At 38.7% G+C, this 23,208-nt stretch overlaps 2 protein-coding genes across 2 annotated transcripts; both read left to right on the top strand.

The window, feature by feature from the left end:
* The first annotated feature begins 3,425 nt into the window (after nucleotides 1-3,425).
* Nucleotides 3,426-7,152, top strand: LOC104454214 (fatty acyl-CoA reductase 2, chloroplastic). The gene is given in 10 exon segments (XM_039317936.1): nucleotides 3,426-3,799; nucleotides 4,067-4,083; nucleotides 4,085-4,156; nucleotides 4,307-4,506; nucleotides 4,751-4,851; nucleotides 4,954-5,140; nucleotides 5,357-5,518; nucleotides 5,615-5,696; nucleotides 6,419-6,822; nucleotides 6,990-7,152. Coding segments are annotated over 10 exon segments (1,761 nt in total). The 5' UTR covers nucleotide 3,426.
* Nucleotides 7,153-16,129: 8,977 nt separating this feature from the next.
* On the top strand, nucleotides 16,130-19,802 carry LOC104455838 (fatty acyl-CoA reductase 2, chloroplastic). The gene is made up of 9 exons (XM_039317935.1): nucleotides 16,130-16,304; nucleotides 16,552-16,655; nucleotides 16,840-17,039; nucleotides 17,273-17,373; nucleotides 17,489-17,675; nucleotides 17,890-18,051; nucleotides 18,160-18,241; nucleotides 18,696-19,099; nucleotides 19,343-19,802. Exons 1-9 carry the CDS (start codon nucleotides 16,130-16,132, stop codon nucleotides 19,518-19,520), a joined length of 1,593 nt encoding a protein of 530 aa, XP_039173869.1. The 3' UTR covers nucleotides 19,521-19,802.
* Nucleotides 19,803-23,208: the final 3,406 nt, after the last annotated feature.

Genomic DNA, 23,208 nt, shown 5'->3' with positions numbered 1-23,208 from the left:
GAAATCATTGACACAATAGTTCAATAATCACTAATCGTCCATCCTACGTGGCACATCATCACGTCAGCGTAATTCGAAAATTGATCGGAAATATTGTATTATAATTCTTGTAAATATTTAGAATTAAATTGATAAAATTAAAAATTTACAATTAAATTGGTATTTGTATAATAATTTGAAGATTGATTACAAAATTTTGACATGTCTAAATATATATGACAGATTTATATTTTCGATGACGAGCTAGTTCACTACATGCTCATTTAAGTAAATAAGAGGATTGAACCATTTGTATGCACGTTGAAAATGTAACCGAGAAAGGCCTGCAACCCCCGACGAGTCATTGAGTGTGAGTTGATTAAAATGCATTGATTAAAATCCCTATTGGAAGTGGGGTCGATGCTCGCGGAGGATGAAGAGTTTATCACCGATTTAAAATCACTGACCACGCATGAGAAGGCACCGCGAAAAGACTTCGTTGATTTAGAGAAGACTTTCGAATTCATTGGGGAAATTAATCAAAAAAAGATGAAGATCACTGTTTAGGTTACACATCGTGCACTATATTAACTACTGGGGAGAACCCGGGACACAATTCACCGCAAATTAAATCCAATCCAAGATCAATTTTTCTCCCGAAACTAAATCAACTAAAAATCTCTTAATCTCCAGCAACAATTAGTAATGTATAGCCTCACAATAAATAACGACACCAATGATTTAACGTGGAAAACTCGATATGGGAAAAACTATGGACCGCCCAAAAAATCCACTAATTACCACATGATACACAAAATATTATTCTCTAGTCACACACTAGAGGCTCAACATCAACATTACAATCATTTTTTTCTCACCACATAAATAAATAAATAAGTTTGAAATAAGATAATCTTAACCGCAATTGGAGAATTTGGAGACGGTTCTCGACAAATAAAAAACATCAACTTGTAGCCCTTGGTCTCATGAACAACATACTAAAATTTGAGCTAATTCTATCAATATCTGACCTTCAAAATGGAGTCGGAAAATTGTAACTCTCTTCTTTTCTTCTCTTCTTCCTTGCTTCTGTAGTTTTTTGTTTTTCCTTTATCCTCTTCACTTTTGGACGCATCCACTGCACGACCACCATTTCCACTTCGTTTTGTTTTCTTTTTTTTTTTGTTAAATATTTAATGCTAGCTGGGCCTTAAATGAAGGTGGACCAGCCAACATTAACTTTGTAAATTTACTTTTTCCCACACAGATTCAGAAAAGACCGTACCGAATGAAATTTACTTCTTTTGGTGCAAGATTGAATGCTCCTGATTTAATGGTAGTTTGATAGTCGAGTACGAATTGTCCTTTCATTACCCAATCAGGCAGTGCAATTTTTTTTAAACCGTAATGTGAACTTTAGTATTTAATTTTCAGTTGAATGGTACAATTCACCGGATCGTCAAATTACTTTTATACAAATAAATTATAGTTAATACTCTAACTGATACACTTTTGACAAATTTATCTCAAACTAATTCTTTATCATCAAAAATTCCAAATTTATAAATTCATACACTTCTGAAAAATTTACTCAAACTGGTAAACTTGTGATAAATTTGGTGTAATAGAGAATCAAAGTCATACATTAATCATAAGTCTGAAAAGTTTAACTTCGACCTCCACATCTAATAATGACTTTAGCACAACTACGTAACGGGAACCTGCAAAGGTTGCATCAGCAAGGACAAACAAGATTAAATAGTAACTTGCGGTAGGTGTCAAGTTTAATCTCAAAACAATGTGTAAACGTAAACACTAGACACATCCAATATAATAAGGAACATAAACGTGATTATCTTTGTTAATCTAATCGAGATGGAGTAAATGCAGTCCCTGCGCGTGGCATGACAAGCTTTGTTGAGTAGGTGGGACACGAGTGACGAATATCTGTCCATACATGGGGAAAGATGCTCATCAATCATGGACCATCCGCTTAAATTATCTCGTGATGCATGGGAAATGTGGTTTCCGCTTACAGCTTAGTCAAATACGTTTATAATTCTTTTTTCTACGTTCCCGTTTCAATACATTGGTCGGTGATGATTAGTTTAAGTTAGCTTATCGATGATGAATCATCTTCTCGAATCATCTCATGCTTCAACTCCAACTTATCAGCCCATGCATTATTAAGCTAAACGGGAAAATTATATAAAAGTCTTAAACCTATTGTACTTTGTCAATTTAGTCTTAAACATTTCAACTTTACCAATTGAGTCTTAAGCCTTTTCACTTTTTACCAATTAAATCTATTTGGTCAATTTTGATAGAAATTTATCGATGTGGATGTCGATGCCGACATAGAAATTTTTATAAATACTTTTTTTCGAATTTTAAAATTAATTTTTTATGTTTTAAATTTCTTTTTTTTTCTTTTTTCTCCTTTTTTTTTTAATTTATTTCTTTTTTTTTCCTCTGGCCCATCGCCCAGCCTTCGGCGACCAACCAGAGGCCACGACCGGTGAGGGTTAGCCTTGTCGGCCTCACCTGAGGCTTGCAAGAGTCAAGCTCACAGGCCTCACGCGAGGTGGCTCCCATTGGGATCGGCGAGGGTGACCTAGCCGGCTGCGACGATGCTCGCCCTCGCCGTGGTGAGGGCGAGCTTGCCCAAGGCCGGCAAGGTCCTCCATTGCTAGATCCGGTGAGGGCAACCTCACCTGAGGCCTGCAAGGCCAACCCTCGCTGGCCTCTGGCAAGGGCGAGCCCTGCCCGAGGACGGCGAGGTCGCCCCTTGCCAGATCTTGGCAAGGGTGACCTCGCCCGAGGCTAGGGAGGCCGACTCTTGCTGGTTGCGGCCTCGGGCTAGTCGCCGGAGATTGGGCGACTAGCTAGAGGAAGAAAATGGGAAAAAAAAAAGGAGAAAAAAAGAAATTAAAAATACAAAAAATAATAAAAAATTTTGAAAAAAATATTTAAAAATAATAAATTTTGTCCACATCAGTGTCGGCAGTGTCATGTAGGATGGTTGACGTTCACGTCAGCAAATTTCGGTCAAAATTGATTGGGTGAACTCAATTGGCAAAATGTTAAAAGGTTTAAGACTCAATTGATAAAGTTAAAAGGTTTATGATTGAATTGGCAAAAGTGCAATAGGTTTAAAACTTTTTGCCCAAAGCTAAAACCCTAGATGATCTGCTTAAATAATCTCATGACTTCAGCAAATCAATACGTTTATATTTCTTTCCTCTGCGTTCCCATTTCAAACCCTTCTTCCCTCGGATGCAATTGATCACCGACCAGCATCGCTGTAACTTGATGATGTGAGCTCGAATGGTTAATCTCTTGATTATATATAGGCAACAGGCTTCTTCCCCTGCTTCTGCATCGGGCCTCACCTCAAATCAATCCTCTCTCTAGGCCAAAAAAAAAAAAAAAAAGGACGTCAACAGAATGTCGTCGTTCCTGCTTGGTTTCGCATCAGCAACATTGCCTTGTAAATCCGCTATGATGATTGCATCACCGCGCCCGGCCATTAGAGCCCATTCCAATCAAGGAGCAAGCAACACCTTCCTATCTTCAAAAGGGTTTCGAGAACCATTCCTTCATTTACTGAGATTTCCTCAAAATAATGTCCGGGATATTGCACCTTCGCAAAACATGGCCATCAAAGATATGGATAACCGCAATTGCCGTGACGTTGGTGTTGCCGCCCCTCCCACCGTAATGGATATGGCTTGGGAATGGAGAGATGGTGTCGGAATAATTGACTTTCTAGAGAGAAGGAACTTTCTCGTCACTGGTGCGACTGGGTTTGTCGCGAAAGGTAATGGAAATAAGTCGCTTAAAATGCTTTTGTCCTAACATTATGTCACATTGGTCTTGGAAATACTCCTTATCGAAATGATGGGAATCAGTGTTCTTTGAGTGCGATAATACAGATATCTACACTAAGCAATCTTTAGATTAAATATTAATGATTGATAATGAACTCATTCGTTTTCTATTGTACCAATTCCATTGCTTGCGTCCATAGACTGTTACTAACCTTAGCAAAGCGTTCAAACTATTGTTCACAGTTCTCATTGAGAAGATTTTACGAGTCGCACCCAACGTAGGGAAGATCTTCCTGCTGATCAAGGCAAAAGACGAGCAAGCTGCCATGCAGAGAGTCAAAAACGAGGTCTGCATGTGCATCTTGAATTTGAAAATCGTCGTTCGACTTTCATTCGGACTCGTGTGCAGGCCACGTGCTCTGTTCATGTAATGTGCATTGTAGGAAAACGTGCTCTTTTCGAACACCAAAAGATCTTTGTCCGTCTTTATTTTCCAGATAATAGGGTGCGAGCTGTTCATCTGCCTGCAACAGAAGTATGGAGAAGAGTACACGAGTTTCATGTTGAGCAAGCTCGTTCCAGTCAAGGGCGACATTCAGGAGTCGAACATGGGAATAGGAAACGATTCATTTCGCCAGATAACCCAAGAAGTCGATGTCATCGTAAACTCAGCAGCCAACGCAACTTTGGATGAGAGGTATCTTTGATTTTTCTATGTTGTTATAGCTATTGTTGTTTGTGTTCTATGAGATTGTAAGTATTTGCAGGATCTAATTAAAGCCTGGATCAACATCGCTTTGACCGAAATCAAAACCCTAATCTCAAAAAACACGTTCGATCCAGTTCGTTTTTCTTCTGCTATCGTCCTTCTTTCCCATTCCTAGGAATGCCTTAGCTGGTATATTTCCTTCCTTGCTATATATATATATGTGTGTGTGTAGGTACGATGCAGCTCTAGCCGCGAACACCATTGCGCCTTCTTGGCTTTTAAGCTTCGCCAAGAATTGCAAGAAACTAAGCCTTTTCTTGCACCTGTCTACGAGTAAGAATCAGTGAACACTAGTTTCGAAAATACATGTCCAGGAAATAGAAAACTTACCATTTCAGTTGATTTATCCCCGTATTATTATTTATACTTTTGTAGCATATGTGAATGGAGAGAGGCCGGGAATATTAATGGAGAAGGCCTTTGAAATGGGGGAGAGCAGAATAGATTCGTCAACTCAAAGCAAGTTGGACGTCCATCACGAAATTAGTTTGGTTTCAGATCTAATCGAAACACTCCCTCCAAATGAAGTGCCGCAAAAATTGAAGGAGATTGGTTTGGCCAGGTGAACATCTCTATCCAAATTCTGAAAAAAAGGTTGAAAAAATAGAGATTCGCTTTACGCAATATTTGGAAACCACAAAAGCGTTTTAGACTTATCGACATCTAAATTTTGGCAAAGAATTATGATAATGTTTCTACATGTTTCATGGATCGGTACTCATACGTTTTCGAAAAGTTCCATGTGCTGAGATTGAATAAAAATCATGTATGAGATCAGGGCAAGAATGTATGGGTGGCAGAACGTATACGAAATGACCAAGGCCATGGGTGAGATGATGATAAACGCAGACAGAGGAAGAGTACCGGTTGTCATCGTTCGTCCCAGCGTGATCGAGAGTACTTTTCGAGAGCCTTTTCCAGGATGGATTCAAGGATACAGGTTGCAATTTTATTTTTACGTTTTATCAACAATTATAATTACCGTCGCAATATGCCGACGCTGATTAATGTGTTTTTTCTATCGTGTACTGTGAAGAATGCTCGACCCCTTGATCTTGTCCTACGGGAAAGGACGGCTCCCTGGTTTCTTAGTTGATCCCAACACTGTTTTGGACGTGGTGAGTGAGCAATTCGATCCATTTTATTTTAGATTTGTACCAGGGGATGTAAGTTAGACGGTTCGGGATATGAACGGATATGCATCGCCATTGTTCTCAAAACATATGAAATAAGTTCACATGTCGGAGTACTTTTTTTGAGTATGATACAACATGTGATTTAAAGATTTGGAAAGATTTGAATTCGGGACCTCTTGCTCTAATACAATGTGAAATATTATGAAACCATTGCTAACTGTTTTAAAAACTTAAGCTATAAGATGAAAATCTAGTATTTTTGTCGTAAGTTCAAAAAGCGCATGGGAGACAGAAATTCTATTAAACATGAAATATAAATGTGAATTTAGACTCACCGGTGGGTAGTTGCGTTGGTTGAGAGTTTCTCTTTCATCGTCGAGGTCAAGGTCAAAACCCGCAGTTGTTAGAGTTATAAGTGGGGGGCTATGGTGGTGGGGTCCTATGCTAGTCTCTCCTGAAGTATAGTCACTGTTAAAGTCCGAAAGTGCCACTAGGTGCTGGAGGACCTTGTGATCCCGAATAGCGTAAGCAAAAGGGGGCTCAGAACATATCATCGGTTACAAAAAAAGAAGAAAGAAAGTGTATTTAGTATTTTACCAACAAAGGTCTTGACCGGTGGGGCGGAAGCAATTTGTCACCCAACTTTCGCAGTTTCACGTAATGAATTTCTTGGTCTTGAGTTATTGTTTCTTGATAACAATCAGGTACCGGCAGACCTAGTTGCGAACGTAATCATCGCAGCCATGGCGAAGCACGGGATCGCCGCGAGCCCCAGCATCGACGTGTACCACGCTGCGTCGTCCACGGTCAATCCAGTGATGGCGTGCGACATTTTTGACTATTCCCGTGACTATTTCGCGGCTTCACCCTTGACGGACGACCAAGGAGATGAGATTCAAATTACCGACATGGAGTATTTCAGCTCAATTGACAGCTTCTCCTCTTACATACAGAAAGACATCGTAGAGAAAAGTGGATTGAGCAAAGAAATTGGCCCTAATTCAAACCCGAAACAACGTTCCAGGCTTGAAGCAAGATGCAAGAGAATGGCAGAGAGTATAATTCACTTGGCTAAGTTGTACGAGCCCTACGCGTTCTACCGTGCAAGGTAATAATAATTAATTATATGAATTAAATATACATACATACATACATACATACATACATATATATCGCAAAATTTCGTTAATGGGTGTTTTGCGTGTTTGAGATATTCTTTTTTGTGTGACATTGATAATTGATTAGGACTTACATGGACAGACTGTATATTGACAGGTTCGACAGTTGGAATACACGGAAGTTGATGGAACAAATGTCGACCAAAGAGGGCAATAAATTTCCAATAGATTTGAGAAGCATAAATTGGGAGGATTACTTCACGAATGCCCATATTCCAGGTTTAAAGAGGCATGTCATCAAGAAGGCATCCTCCTCTTGACCAAATTCTATTTAATCCCGTGGAACATGAACAGCAATTACTTCGCAAATTGTGTCAATTTGTGTCGCTTTTGAACTTTTCAGTTAATATCCGTCATCGTAATTGTGTTAGTTCAGAAGTTGTCGCTCTACATGCAATCTTTAGATTTGTAATATCTGTGGAAGTGTGTAATTCCCACTGTCTCTCGATTCGAAAGTGAAAGTAAAGATCTAATAAGAGTATGTCTTGTTGTTATACTTTTGTGTACCATTTGTGTTCTACTGGTTAAGTTGTTTCTGTCGCAAAAATTGGTGTGCCCACTATTGTGGAAAGACGAGCAGTGGCCTACGGTCACGGGGTTCAGTCGTAGTAACCTATATTCACAGGATGAGTGGTAATGAATTCCACTATAGATCAAGAGATATAACGAAGATTACATATTCAAATCACTCAAGCATTCTCGATGTTTCCCAAGGTCTAATTACACTTAATAACTCATGCATTATTTACTCCAATAATTCATCCCTGAATAATCTCTCAATTTTACAAAGGAATTGTACACAAATTTTAATCACAAGAATTTAATCGACATTAACACATAAAACCTCTTGGTATAATTGCATGAACAAAACCAACAGAGAAAACCCACGGCCAAGCACTCGCGAAACGACGCTTCAAGACGTGCACAATGACAACACTTCTTTTGGAGCACTCACGATATCTATTGGATAATCTGGGCAAGGCACACTAAACAATCCTTGAATAATTATATTTCTATAACCATAGAACCCACTTGGCTGAGAAGTCCCTCTAGAATTCGGTCAACAAGAAACTAATAGATAAACTCCAAGTTTGACCGAATCTTAGTTTTCAAGTCTACGTTTGGACTTTCCAAATTTCCTATTCTCCTTAGGCCAACTTGAATAACCTAAGGATAATTTCTTTGGTTTCTAAAACAAACTTTATCCAAAACGAAGTCCAAGCTAATATTACTTTTTATTCTTGACCACATCTTCAACATAAAAATAATATCCAAAATCTTTAAGATGCCATTGAACTTTCATGCGCTGAGCACATAATTCAAATTTGATAAAGTCATTTAACGAGCTCAAGCTCGAAACATATTTTAACAATATTCACATCGGACTGACGTTTAAGTCAAGTCACAGTGCTTTGCTAAAAATTTGAATTTTGTTGTTACTCTCTCATAGTCTCCTGATGGGCTCAACCACCATAGACATTTTGCAAGTCTAAACCTTACTTTGAACTTCGCCATAACCAAGGACTTTATCAGAATACCAACTCCACATGCACCTTTAACTACTTTACGAGGATTTTTCAACACAACATTCTCTACGACAAACAAAACAAAACCATTGTTGCATTCATATCTATCAAGAGATTGAACGCGTATCTTGTTAGTATCAGTATTTACAGCAATCGTTGGCACTAAAGGTTCCACCTTGCTATAAGTACTATCTATGTCGATTACTCCATCAGTAGGCACTAACTCAGTAGTTTCTTGTTGCAACTCCACCTCAAACTAAACACCACTTGAATTTGCATAAACACCACCAATAACACTCCTAACTAGAAGTACTGAAGACTCATAAGATATAACTTTTGTACTAAATAACATGTGAATTTAATTTTAGGCACCGTTAATAGCCACGCTCACCTTGTGCATAATCTATGAACATGCACTTTTATACCATTTCATCGAACTTACCATCACTAACTCAAACATAACATAGGTAACTAAATATTTTTAGAATAGAATAATCAGTACTTGACCACACTTCTCTGGGAGTTTGACCTACAATTGCAGTCAATGGAGATCTATTTTATCGAATAGTTCATCATACTAAACGCATCCACCAAGAATCTCTTAGCCATACTAGCACTAAAGAACATTTTATGAGCCGTCTTCTGGTGACGTTTTACTCATCAATTTTACAACATGTTGTGGTTCATTGGCACTAATGTGGTATTTCACTATGCCTTTCTTCATGTAGAATACATTTAACAGTTTCGAGCAAAACTTTATGCCACCGTTAGTCCATACCTTGTTGATCGTTTTACCATTTTTTATTTATTTATCAAAATTCTCAATTGTCTGATCTTGATAATAGTATCAAACTATGCATAAGCACAAACACCTACGTATTCCTCGAGTAGTCATCAATAATTATTAATATCAATCTAGTACTCTTCGTCGATAGAAACCGCGATAACCTGTTAACATTCAAATAAATTAACTTTATAAATTCCGTGATTTCTTTGACAATCATACTAAATTGCACTTTCTACTATTGATCTAAATCACAACATCTTCATACATTCAATTGGTTAGCAATATAACCATATAACAGATTTCTTTTGCTTAAATCCTGGAGACTTCTCTTGCTAATGTGTACCGAAGGCATATACCACAAGTCAAACTCTCGAGCAAATGCATCTGATGTCTCCGCGGCGAAATTTATCATTGTCTCACCTTGAAGTTTATATAGGCCACTGTACTTGATTCTTCTTATTATTACCAAAGCACCTCGAGCAATTTTCAAAACTTTACATTTAGAAAAGTATTGAGCACTCAAGAAAATCGAGTTCTTCTTCAACTATGGATTGTGCCTCAGTCTAGTTAATGTTTTCATGATACCATCATGCATTCTAATTCTAACATCATCAACACCTACAACATTGCATTTAGCGTTATTCCTTAATTATACTTTACTATTATCCATACATTAATAATTAGTAAACCAGTTTCTATTTGGTGTAGCATTAAAGGAACAACCAAAATGCATAATCCATCTATCAAATGATGAATAATCAGTGATAGACAAGATGGAATTAGCACTATCTAAATTACCATTAGCTACAATTGCAACATTATTTGTAAAATTAACTATAATTCTCTTACCTTTCTTGTTTTTCAACTTAAAGTAATTTATTTTAAGATACCCCTCTTACCACAGTTCTAATAGATAGCATCACCAGTTATTGACTGACTACTTGTTTATATTTATACTACTCCTGCTAACATGTGTACTAGTTCTTTCTCTATTTTCACCTACTAAAACAGTACATATAGGTTCGTCGAATTCTCTTTTACGAATGTCCTCACTCGGAATTAAATCTCAAACTTCATCAAATATCTAGCTTGTTGACCTAGAGAAATTACTAATAATAGTAACAATTGTATCCCAACTATCAAACAATGAGAATAATAGAATCAAAGCATGTACCTCACCTTTAAAGTCAATTTCAATTGAACTCAATTGACTAATAAGCACATTGAATTTATTAATATGATTTACAATTGATACACCTTTTGCTCATCTTCAGGTTAAACAGATGTTGCATCAAATAGATTTTGTTGATCGCAGAGGGCTTCTTGTAAATATCCGACAGGCCTTTCATCAAACCCACAGTGCTGTTCTCTTTCATGATGTGAAACGTGATATTATGAGCCAACGTCAGCTGTATAACACTCATAACTTGTATATCCAACAATTCCCAATCAGCTTGCTTCATCGTCTATGGCTTCTTCCTAGACAAGGGTAAATGCAATTTCATGTGATAGAGATAATTTTCAATCAACATCTTTCAGAAACCAAAATCGTTCCCCTCAAATTTATCGACTCTCAAATTTCTTTCTTCTGTCGTCATCGATTCGCTTCAACTTAGTCAAGCTTAGCTCCAATACCAATTGTTGCGGAAAGACGAGCAATCAAATAATAAAATAGATAGAGCAAGAAAATAATCGGACACCAAACTTACATGGTTCAATCGTAGTGACCTATATTTACAAGGTGAGTAATAATGAATTCCACTATAAATTAAACGATACAACGGAGATTACATGCTTGAGTAACTAAAACACTCAGTATTTCCTAAGCCCCAATTTAGCCAATTTCTCATACAGTATTTAGCCTAACAATTTCTTGTTAAATAATCTCTCAATCTCACGAAAGAATTATACACAAATTCTTACCACAAGAATTTAATTGACTTTAACACATAAAACCTGTTGGTGTAATTGCATGAATGAAACCAACAGAGAAAAGCCACGGCAAGCACTCGTGAAATGGCCCTTCAAGACGTGCACAATAACAATGCTTACTTTGGAGCACTCACAAGGTCTTTTGGATAATTTATGCAAGGCACACTAAATAGTCCTTGAAATATTATATTTATATATAATCATAGAACCCACTTGACTGAAGAGTCCTTGGATAATTCGATCAACAAGGAACTAATAGATAAAACTAAGTTTGACCAAATCTTAGTTTTCAAGTCCACGTTTGGACTTTCCAAATTTCCTATTTTCCTTGGGCCAACTTGAATAACTTTGAGGATAATTTCCGTGGGTTTCAAAACAAAGTTTATCCAATACAAAGTCCAAGCTAATATTACTTTCCATTCTTCACCGCATCTTCAACATGAAAATAATATCCATAATCTTTAAGATGCCATTGAACTTTCATGCGCCAAGCACATAATTCAAATCAAATAGAGTCGTTTAATGAGTTCAAGTTTGAGACATATTTTAACACCCACAACTCCCCAGCCTTGTAAACTTGAACTAGCTTGGCTCAAAAACCATGCAACATCAGCTCTCACACAAAATTGTCGAATATGGTATTTAGAGTGAGCCACAAGGGGGATATGATGTTGAACCCTAGAACCTACTCTATATTCACAAATTTCAGACTTTTGAAACTTATAACTGATCCTATGACTTTGGCCACAATCTTAGAATTGACCTAGTCATCTCGATTTCACAAGTTCCATCAATTCCTACACACCCTTCTCAACGAGTCCTTTCATCAAAAGTTGTAGACACTTGAATTTTTGTTGACAATTCAAGTGATCTTTCTTATAAAGTAAAAAAAAAAAAAAAAAGAAAAGAAAATAGCAAAAACAGAAGAATAAAGTAAGAACTAAATTTAAAAAAAAAGAAAAAAAAGAAAATGAATTTAAAGAATGATGGGGGTTTTCTGATTCTTGGCCCAATATTTCTTGGCTCACTAAGTAAAATTTCGTTTAATCCATAAAAGCCCGTCAAGCCCGTCGCCTCCAGTCCATTTTTTTTCCACCAATTAGGCCCAACAAGCCGCTGCCCCAACTAGCCCAGTCCACACTCCAAAACCCCAGCTCATCAAACAGGCCCGTTAAACATGAGGCCCATGAAAGGAGACAGCCCAGCCCATTCATTAAAGCCTGGCCTTGCTCCGCCCTTTTTCCAGCTCTCGTTTTCTCGAGACGGACAGCGCGTGCGAGGGACTTGAGAACGAGACAGGCAGCTGAGCGAAGGAATCCATGGCGCGATATGATCTCGCGCGAATCCTTCTAGAATGTCAAGTGGATAGAGCCTGTATTCTTTACACCAGGGAGGACCCGCATCATCAATCGACGTCACTTAGACCTTGCCGCCCCCGCTTTCGTCATTCCAAAGTCAATTTCTTTATTATATACAAAGCAACAAATTGATACCCCCAGCTCTTGCATTGTAACTCACCTCAATCGGTCCTGTCTCTAGGCGAACAGCAAACGTCAACCAAATGCTGTCTTTCCCTCATTCTTGCAATTCCACGATGATGTGCGGAGTGCTTGCCCTGTTGCCTACATAATCCTGGCACCGGGAGGGCCGTCATTCCGCACTTTCCATCTTTAACTTCGAGTCATAATCAACTTTAAATCAACTCGAAATATGGGCTCCGTTTACCTTACGAAAATAAATTTTATTAGAAAATATTTTCAAAAGAAGTTATTTTCAAGGAAAATTATTTGATTTTTCGATGTTTAATTGTCTTTTGTGACTTCAATGAAAGTATTTTTCTGATGTTAGATATCGAAAAGTTGTGAAATATGCTTTTGAGAAAAAGACTCAAGTGCAATTTGGAGACCTCCAATGTAGACATCAGAGTCTGGAGTCCAGGCTTTGGCCACTGGGACTTGGCAGGCGTCCCGAGTTTTGGCGGTTGGCATCTAGCTCTAGGTCATGGCGTCCAAGGCTTGGGCATCGGCATCCCAACTCTAGGCACCAGGGTCTTGAGGACTACTGTCATTGTCCAAGGGGTGGGCACTTGGGTTCGAGCGCTAGAGAACCCAAGATCAGGTGGTTGAGGTTTTCGGTCTGTCAGATGGACTCCTGGGTATGACTACCTGAGATGATTTTGCGATGACGATGATCAAGTCATATTATAGACAATGAATTTCGAGTTCTAAAGGAGTAAGTCATTTTTCTTAAATCGAAGTATATATTTTTTGTTGACTATAAATTTTTTTCATTAATTCAATTTTCTAAGCAATTCAAATGAAGGAAATAATTTGCAAACAGTTAATTTTCACCGGAGTACAAGATAAATGGACTTTGATAGTTGAATCTTTGCGTTTGTTTCCTAGTTCCAATCATTGTGAATGCGATGAAAAATCCACTAAAACATCAGGCACCGAATACAATGATTTCGTTTCAATAATTGCGTCTAATAACACCATTAGAAGTAATTAATTTTTTTTTTATTTCTCCTTTAATTTTACATAAAAGAAAAATCAAAATGGAGCCCTTTAATAAGGTAGCTACTACGGACGAGCTCGCGCCATAAAATGGTAACACATAATTATTGAAACCAAATGTTTTCTGGGATCAAAAATTGAATTACATGTAGGAAGAATACATGTAGTAAATGAGTGAGAATTTATACTTTCCTTTTTCAGAAAATGTATGGTACTTTTGAAAAAATTTGGCGTAATAGTGTGGATCATTGGCAGTGGTTAAGGTTCTTAGGAGCCCGAGAGCTTCGTTGAGAGTTGCCCCACTTGTCGGGTTATCTTAGGAGGTTGACAAAACCGCATTTCTTATTTTAACATGTCAGTGTCCTCACACCTTAGCTGTCAATTGAAAAGAGTTTTTCTTCCCTCCCTTCAAGGGATACCCCTGAACTTTACGTTTTAGAATTCAAATAAAATAGTTCCCCAACCATTATATTTATCGAGGTGTAAGAGCTGTCTCTAGCCATTACTATATTAATGTCCCAGGAATATTGGGACCCCACCTCTTGGCTGGCTTACCCTTGCAATGACCCGAGAAATCTTTCACGGTCATGTTCAGGACCCCAAAAGCCAAAAGTCTGAAATGTCTAAATGTGAACCCCACATCTCATAATGACATCAGTACAAGTACGTAATGGAGACCTCAAAGGATGCATCAGCAATGACAAACAAGATTAAATAGAACTCGTGGTAGGTTTCCAGGTGGATCTCTAAACGATGTGTAAACACTAATATAATAAGGAACATAAACGTGATTATCTTCTTTATTCTAATCGAGATGAAGGAATAACTGCAGTTTTTTGCGCATGGCACGACAAGCTTTGTTGAGTTGGTGGGACACGGGAGTGATGAATATCTGTCCATACATGGGGCAAGATGCTCATCAGTCATGGACGATATCCTTAAATTATCTCATGCATGGGGAAAGGTGGTTCCGCTTACAGCCAGTCAATACGTTTATAAATTCTTTTCTCTGCTTTCCCATTTCAATACATTGGTCGGTGAAAATTAGTTTAAGTTAGCTTATCGATGATGGGTCATGTTCTTGAATTATCTCATGCATTGGATGTGAACGATGCTCCAACCACAGCTTGTCAGCACATACATTATTAAGCTAAATTTGGATGATCTTCTTAAGTTATCTCGCGACTTCAGCTAGTCAATACGTTCATATTTCTTTTCTCTGCGTTCCCATTTCAGACCCTTTTCTCTCTGATGCAATTGATCACCAACTAGCGATGCTGTAACTTAAGAATGAGCTTGGCATAAATGGACTCAGGTAGGGGTGCCGATGATCTAAGCACAGGCTTGCAGGGAATTGAGCACGAGTGCAGGATCTTAGGCCGGCCTAAATGGACCCGGTGCTGGGATCTCGGGCCTCGTCATGATGGACTTGAGCCTGGGTGTCGAGCTTGGGCTGCCTAGGGCTTGAGAACGAGCTTTGAGGTTCTTGTGTCCAAGCATAGAATTTTAAATCTAAACACCAATAAAAAATTATATATTTAAAAATTATATTATATTTTTTTAGAGAGGATATAATCTTCCTGAAATTAAGCATAATTTTTGCATCGATTATTTTTCGCGAAATAAACAAAGCATAAGGAGAAGTTTTATTTTCTGAATTGTTATTAATTATGTGTCAAAACTCAAGTGAAAATTCGCGAACCACGTCTCTCAATTAAGACAAACTAGCTATGTACCAATTAACGTATTTCTAATCAGTAGTAGAAGTCACCTTCATAAATGCGAAATTTAGTCTCAAATATATAATTCCTCGTATGATCGGAGAGTGAATACATAATGAAACAATACTAGATTAATACGTATGAGTTCTAATTTGCCTAGAAATCGGGTAAAATCGCAAGTCCAAATTCAAAGTCCTAATTTCACATTTTCAGGGATCGTATTCGTACCAGTGATTCCGAGAATTTGGGGGCATAAAGGAATCAAAGTCCTATTCACCGATGCGGGACAAAAACACGCGTCGTGTGATCTTTTGCGATCCCCTCATCAATCAAACGAACGTCGATCGCAATCATTATCTTCCAAAACACAAGGCAGAGCCGGCAGTGACGGGCACGATGACGCCATCAATCCTCCCGCATCGCTTGATTATATATAGGCAACAGGGTTCTTCCCCGACTCCTGCATCGCACCTCACCTCACCTCACCTCAAATCAATCCTCTCCCTAGGCAGAAAAAAAAAACACACACACACACACACATCAACAGAATGTCGTCGCTCTTGCTTGGTTTCGCGTCGGCAACATTCCCTTGCAAATCCTCTATGATGAATGCATCACCGCACACGGCCATTAGAGCCCATTCCAATGAAGGAGCAAACAGCACCTTCCTATCTTCAAAAGAGTTTCGAAAACCATTCCTTCAATTACCGAGATTTTCTCAAGATAACGTCCAAAACATTGCACCTTCGCGAAACATGGCCATCAAAAATAAGGATAACCGCAATTGCCATGACGTTCGTGTTGCTGCCCTTGCTGCCCCTCCCACCATCATGGATATGGCTCGGGAATTGCGAGATGGTATTGGAATACTTAACTTCCTAGAGGGAAGGAACTTTCTCGTCACTGGTGCAACTGGATTTCTCGCGAAAGGTAACCGAAATAAACTGCTCAACATGTGTTCATCCTGACATAATGTCACGCTGGTCTTGGAAATACTCCTTTCCGAAATGATGGGAATCGGTATTCATTGAATGCGGTCATACAAATATCTACGCTAAGCAATCTTTAGACTAAATATTAGTGAATGAACTCATTCGTTTTCTACTGTTCCGATTCCATTGCTTGCGTCCAGAGACTGTTATTAAACTCAGCAAAGCGTTTAAACTTTTGTTCACAGTTCTCATCGAGAAGATTTTACGAGTCTCACCCAACGTAGGGAAGATCTTCCTGCTGATCAAGGCAAAAGACAAGCAAGCTGCCATGGACAGAGTCAAAGACGAGGTTGGTGCTGTCGTAAGACGATCTATTTTATCTGCATGTGCATTTTGAATATGAAAAATCATGGTTCGATTTTTCCTTTTCGGACTCGCATGCAGGCCACGTGCTCCGCACATTGCTAATGTTCATGTAGGAAAACGTGCTCTTTTTGGACACCAAAAAATCTTTGTCCGTCTCTATTTTCCAGATAATAGGTTGTGAGTTGTTCAAATGCCTACGACAACAGTATGGAGAAGGGTACACGAATTTCATGCTGAGCAAGCTCGTTCCAGTCAACGGCGACATTCGGGAGTCGAACATGGGGATAGGAGACGATTCGTTTTGCCAGATAACGCAAGAAGTCGATGTCATCATAAACTCAGCAGCCAACACAACTTTGGATGAGAGGTATCTTTGATTTTTCTATATTATTATCACTTTTGTTGTTTGTGTTCTATGAGATTGTAAGTATATGTGGGATCTAATCAAGCCCGGATCAACATTGCTTCGACCGAAATCAAAACCCTAATCTCGAAAAACACGTTCGGTTCAGTTCAAAATCTTCCACTATTGTCCTTATCTCCCATTCCTAGGAATGCTTTAGCTGATATATTTCACTCCTTTGCAATTTATATGTGTAGGTACGACGCAGCTCTCGTTGCGAACACCATTGCGCCTTCTCGGCTTTTAAGCTTCGCCAAGAAATGCAAGAAACTGAGCCTTTTCTTGCACCTGTCTACGAGTAAGAATCAATGGACACTTGTTTCGAAAATACATGTGAAGGGAATATAAAACTTAACATTTCGGTTCGTTTATCCCCATATCATTATTATTATAATAATTATTGTTATTTATAGCATATGTGAATGGAGAGAGACCGGGAATATTAATGGAGAAGGCTTTTGAAATGGGGGATAGCAGAATAGATTCGTCGACTCAAGGCAAGTTGGATGTCCATCACGAAATAAATTTGGCTTCGAATCTAATCGAAACACTCCCTCCAAATGAAGTGCCTCAGAAATTGAAGGAGATTGGCTTGGCCAGGTGAATATTTCTCTCGAGATTCTAAACTAAGGTTGAAATAATAGAGATGGCTTTACCCAATACTTGGAAACCACAAGACTATTTTAGACTTGTTGGCATCTAAATTTTGAGGAGGAATTAAAAAAATATTCCTATACTTTTCACGAATCGGTTCTCATACGCTTTCGAAAATATCCATGTGCTGAGGTTGAATAAAAATTGTGTACAAGTTCAGGCCAAGAATGTATGGGTGGCAGAACGTATATCAAATGACCAAGGCCATGGGGGAGATGATGATAAACGCAGATAGAGGAAGAGTACCGGTCGTCATCGTTCGTCCCAGCGTGATCGAGAGTACTTTTCAAGAGCCTTTTCCCGGATGGATTCAAGGATACAGGTTGATTTTTTATTTTTACATTTTATTAACAAAAATAATAATTAGAATAATCAGAATTTTTTTAATGCTAATAAATATATGTTTGTTTCTCTTGAATGTACCGTAAAGAGTGCTCGACCCCTTGATCTTGTCCTACGGGAAAGGACGACTCCCTGGCTTCCTAGTCAATCCCGACACAGTTATGGACGTGGTGAGTGAGTAATCCAATCTGTTTTATTTTAGATTTGTACTCGGATATGTAAGTTACACAGTTTGAAATAAGAACGGATATGCATCGCTATTTCTCTTGGAACATATGAAATAAGTTCACCCATCATAGTACTTTTACTTGAGTATAACACAGCATGTGATTTAAAGGTTTGGAAAGATTTGAATTCAGAACTTCTAATTCCAATATGATGTGAAATCTTATGGGTCATTGCCAGTTGTTTTAAAGGCTTGAGTTATAGGATCTGGTAATCTGCTGTAAGTTCAGAGAGTATGTGGGAGACGGAAATTCTATTAAGTATGACATATAAATGTGCATTTAGTATTTTACCAATAGAGGTCCTGATTGGTGCGGTGGAAGCAATTTGTTCCCAACTTTCGCAATTTCGCACGACAGATTTCTTTGTTTTGAATTATCGTTTCTCGACAATGCTCAGGTACCGGCAGACCTAGTTGCGAATGTGATCATCGCGGCCATGGCGAAGCATGGGATCGTCGCGAGCCCAGGCATCGACGTGTACCACGCCGCGTCGTCCACTGTCAATCCGATGACAATGTGTGACATGTTCGACTATTCCCACGACTATTTCGCAGCGTCTCCCTTGATGGACAACCAAGGAGACGAGATTAAAATTGCCGATATGGAGTATTTCAGCTCAATCGACAGCTTCTCCTCTTACATACAGAAGGACATCGCAGAGAAAGGTGGATTGAGCGAAGAAATCGGCCCTAATTTAAACCCGAAGGAACGTTCCAGGCTCGAAGCAAGATGCAAGAGAATGACAGAAAATCTAATTCACTTGGCTAAGCTGTACGAACCATACATGTTCTACCGGGCAAGGTAATATATCGCTGGGTATAATAATTACACACACACACACACACACACACACATATATATAATGGTGGGTGCAATATAATTCACACGGAACGAAAATGAAAAATTTGTTAATTGGTTATTCTTCTTCTGCGTGTTCGTGAAATTTCTTACTAATATCATGTTTTGAAAAATGTAGAGACATTATTTTTCTGTGTGATATTAGTAACTGATTAGAACTAACATGGAGAGATCGTATATGGACAGGTTCGACAGTTGGAATACACGAAAGCTGATGAGACAAATGTCGACGGAAGAGAGTAATAAATTTCCAATGGATTTGAAGAGCGTAAATTGGGAGGATTACTTTGCAAATGCCCATATTCCAGGCCTAAAGAGGCATGTCATCAAGAAGCCATCCTCCCCTCGACAAGATTCCATTTAATCCCTAGAAAGTCAACAGCAATCCTTGCCGTACGATAAAGCTGATGCATTTACAGGGCTGGGATTCCGGATTCACGGATCGAATTCGGATTCTATGACCCTGTTAATGCTAAGTAGCATGCTCTCGTTTAACATGCAAAATAAATTACGCATTTAAAAATCGGGTCAATTTGTATCTCTTTCGAACTTGTCGATTAATGTCCGTCTTCATAATTGTGTCAGTTTAGAAGTCGTCGCTCCACGTGCATTATTTAGATTTGTCATATTTGTGGAAGTTTGTAAGTCCCGTTGTCTCTAGATTTGAATGTAAGAGTAAAGATCTAATAATAGTATGCCTTATCAGTATACTTTTTGTGCGCAATTTGTGTTATGCTGGCCGAGTTTTATCTATCCCAAAAAGATTGGTGTGCCCACAACTTTCCAGCCTTGCAAACTTGAACTAACTCGGCTCAAAGGCCATGCAATACCAGCTCCTACACAAAAGTCCTTGGTACGAAATTCGGAGTGTGTGCGAGGTGGACATGATGTTGAACCCTAAAACCCATCCAGTACTTGAATATTTTGGACTTTTGAAACTTGAAACTTATTCTATGATTTTGGCTGCGTATCTGTTAAATATGTCTCGAGTTTAAGTCTGAAGCGAATTGCTGAATTTTGAAATATAAAATAAAATAAAAAGGGAGGAAAGTGGTTTGCTGTGAAGGCTGCGGATTCCGAATTGAAGAAAAGAAGAACGAAGCCGCATAAGCTCCTGCACGTGAAGAAAAAGGTGGTGGGGCCCAAGGTCAAAAGTTTGACCTTGGGCACACACGCACGAAGAAGATTTCCTTTTCTACCGTGAGAAGTTGCCGAGTTCTCTGCACGCGTAGGAAAGGTGGGGCCCAACGCACGTATAAAAGCATAATCTAATTTCCTTTGTTTTGTGCGCTTGTACGAAGTCGGTGAAAAAGAAACCCTACGGAGCGGCCGACGACCTATGTTTAAAAGGAGAAGCCGCACGCCACCGAAGTATTGGTTGTTGATTGAAGCGCCGTTCTTATTTTGAGTGCCATGTTTTTCTTTGTTTGTGAGAGATATTCATAGGTGCTGAGTGTTTGGCTTTGGGTTTTCGTGTTTTTATGCGGCAAAGCTTATTCGTGATTTACATCCAAGTAAGATTGGTGTATTGAGTGTAATTGGGGTTTGGGAAACACCGATAGAGTATTTGAGTGACTTGAACGTGTAATTCTATTGTATCGCTTGATTTATAGTGAAATTATTTTCTTCTTTCTCCCATGGACATAGGTCTTTATAACTGAACCACGTAAATCCGGTATCCGATTTATTTTTCTTCTTCCGTCTATATTTGGTTCGATCGCTCGCCCCAATCGCAACAGTACCAATCCTGAAATTAACCCCGTCATCTTGATTACGCAAGTTCCGTAAATTCCTACACACCTTTAAAGAACACCTTAACGAGTCCTTTTATCAATAGCTATTGACACCTGATTTTTTGTCGACAATTTAAGCACTCCTTAATATAAAGTTAAAAAAAGAAATTAAAAAAAATAGCCAAAAAAAGAATAGAGAAATAAATAAATAATACTAAATAAAAAATGATAACAGTAAGAAAATGAAATTAAAAAATGATGGGAGCTTTTCTGGTTCTTGGCCCAATATTTTATGGCTTCACAAAAAATAAAGTTTGTTAGAAAATACTTTCAAAAGAAGTTATTTTAAAGGAAAATTATTGATTTTTCAGTGTCTAACTGCCTTCTGCGACTTCGATGGAAGTAATTTTCTGATACTTGATATCGAAAAGTTGCCAATATGCTTCTGAGAAAAAGACTCGAGTATAGTCTGGAGACCTCTAGTGCAGACATCGGAGTCTCAAGTCCAGGGTTTAGCCATCGGGGACTTGGCAAGCGTCCCGAGTTTGGGCGGTTGGAATCTAGCCGTAGGTCGTGGCGTCCGAGGCTCGGGCATTGGCATCCCGACTGTGGGCATAGGGGTCTCAGGGGGCTAGCGCCTAAAGTCGATGGCCGAGGGGTGGGCACTTGGGTCTGAGCACTAGAGAACCCAAGATCAGTTGGCTGTGGTCTCGGGTCTATCAGATGGACTTTTGGGTACAACCCCTCGAGATGATTTTGCGAGAATGATGATCCATCGAGTCATATTAGAGAATAAATTCTTAGTTCTAAATGAGTAAGTCATTTTTTTTTTAAAATTGAAGTATATACTTTTTGTTGACTATAAAACTTTTTTCCGTTGATTCAATTTCTTAAGCAATTTAAACAAAGGTAATGTTTTGCAAATAGTTAATTTTCACAAAAGTATAGGACATGTTGTGGAAAGCAGGCGATTAAACAATAAAATAAACAAAATAAGAAGATAAATTAATATTAGATTTACGTTATTTGGTCATAGAGATCAATGTCCATGATAAGAGTGGCGACAAATTCCACTATAAACCAAGTTATAAACGGGAATTACAATCATACTTGAGTTGTTCTTGTGTGTGTGTGGCTATGAAAAGAAATACGGTAGCCGACTCAACACAGAAAAAGAAATCCGAGAAAGCCGTGTGGATATGGTCAACCAAAGTTCGGACTTTCTTCTGCTGATATCTTGCCGAATTCAACCAAAATATATTTCCGTATATTTTAAGAGAAGTCCAAGTTAAAGTCCACATTAGACTTTCTTATTTCCGGGGCAGCACAGCGTTCTTCAACGTACACCAGGAAAGTTGATATTTCTTCTGCTTGTTGATCACGATTCCAATCACGATTACTCGATTTCTAACATTTCTAAAATATTCGATTCTTAATATTCAAATCTCCTTAAATAATCATTAATCTCAGTCGGGTTTCGTCTATCAAATCCAAACTCGAGACATATATATTAATAAGATATATTAAATCCAAACTCTAGACATATATTAATAAGATAAATAGACTCTGATGGTTGAATTTTGCATATGTTTCCTAGTTTAATATTCCAGGGGAATTGGAACTTCCAATCATTGTGAACACGATGAAAAATCCACTAAAATATTAGGCACCAAATACAATGATTTCATTTCAGTAATTGCATCTAACAATACCGTTTGAAGTAATTAGATTTTTTTTTTTTTTATGTCTCCTTCAATTGTGCATAAAAAAACAAATCAAATGGAGCCCTTTAAGAGGTAACTTGTAACGACTCGGGCCCCATCGTATGATATTGTCCGCTTTGGGTCACCCGCCCTGGCGCGAACGAACCGTCATCCTAGCCACGGTCTTTTCCCTTACGATTTTAAAACGCGTCACACATATCAATGGACCCAAACCTTATAAAGGCTCCCAGGACTCCCCCTAAACCCTCACTGTGGCCCCACACGCTGCAAGAGCTGGCTCTAACACCACTTGTAAGGACCCAGCCCCACCGTATGATATTGTTCGCTTTGGGTCACCCGCCCTAACACGGACGAACCGCCATCCCAGCCATAGTCTTTTCCCTCATAGTTTTAAAATGCGTCACACATATTAAGGAACCCAAACCTTATAAAGGCTCCCAGGACTCCCCCCCTAAGTAATGTGGGATAGGAGAAATGCCCTTAGCCTCGCCCGCATATTGCCGAGACGATGTTAGTCCGTCCCTCTGTACTGCCCTAGATCTGAGTCGTCACATAACTACTAGAGATGAGCTCGTGCCATATAATGGTAATACAT

This window comes from Eucalyptus grandis, chromosome 7, assembly GCF_016545825.1.
Source record: "Eucalyptus grandis isolate ANBG69807.140 chromosome 7, ASM1654582v1, whole genome shotgun sequence".
Classification (NCBI taxonomy): Eukaryota; Viridiplantae; Streptophyta; class Magnoliopsida; order Myrtales; family Myrtaceae; genus Eucalyptus; species Eucalyptus grandis.
The sequence above is the reverse complement of the archived record's forward strand: the minus strand, read 5'-3'. Positions and strand labels throughout refer to the sequence as shown.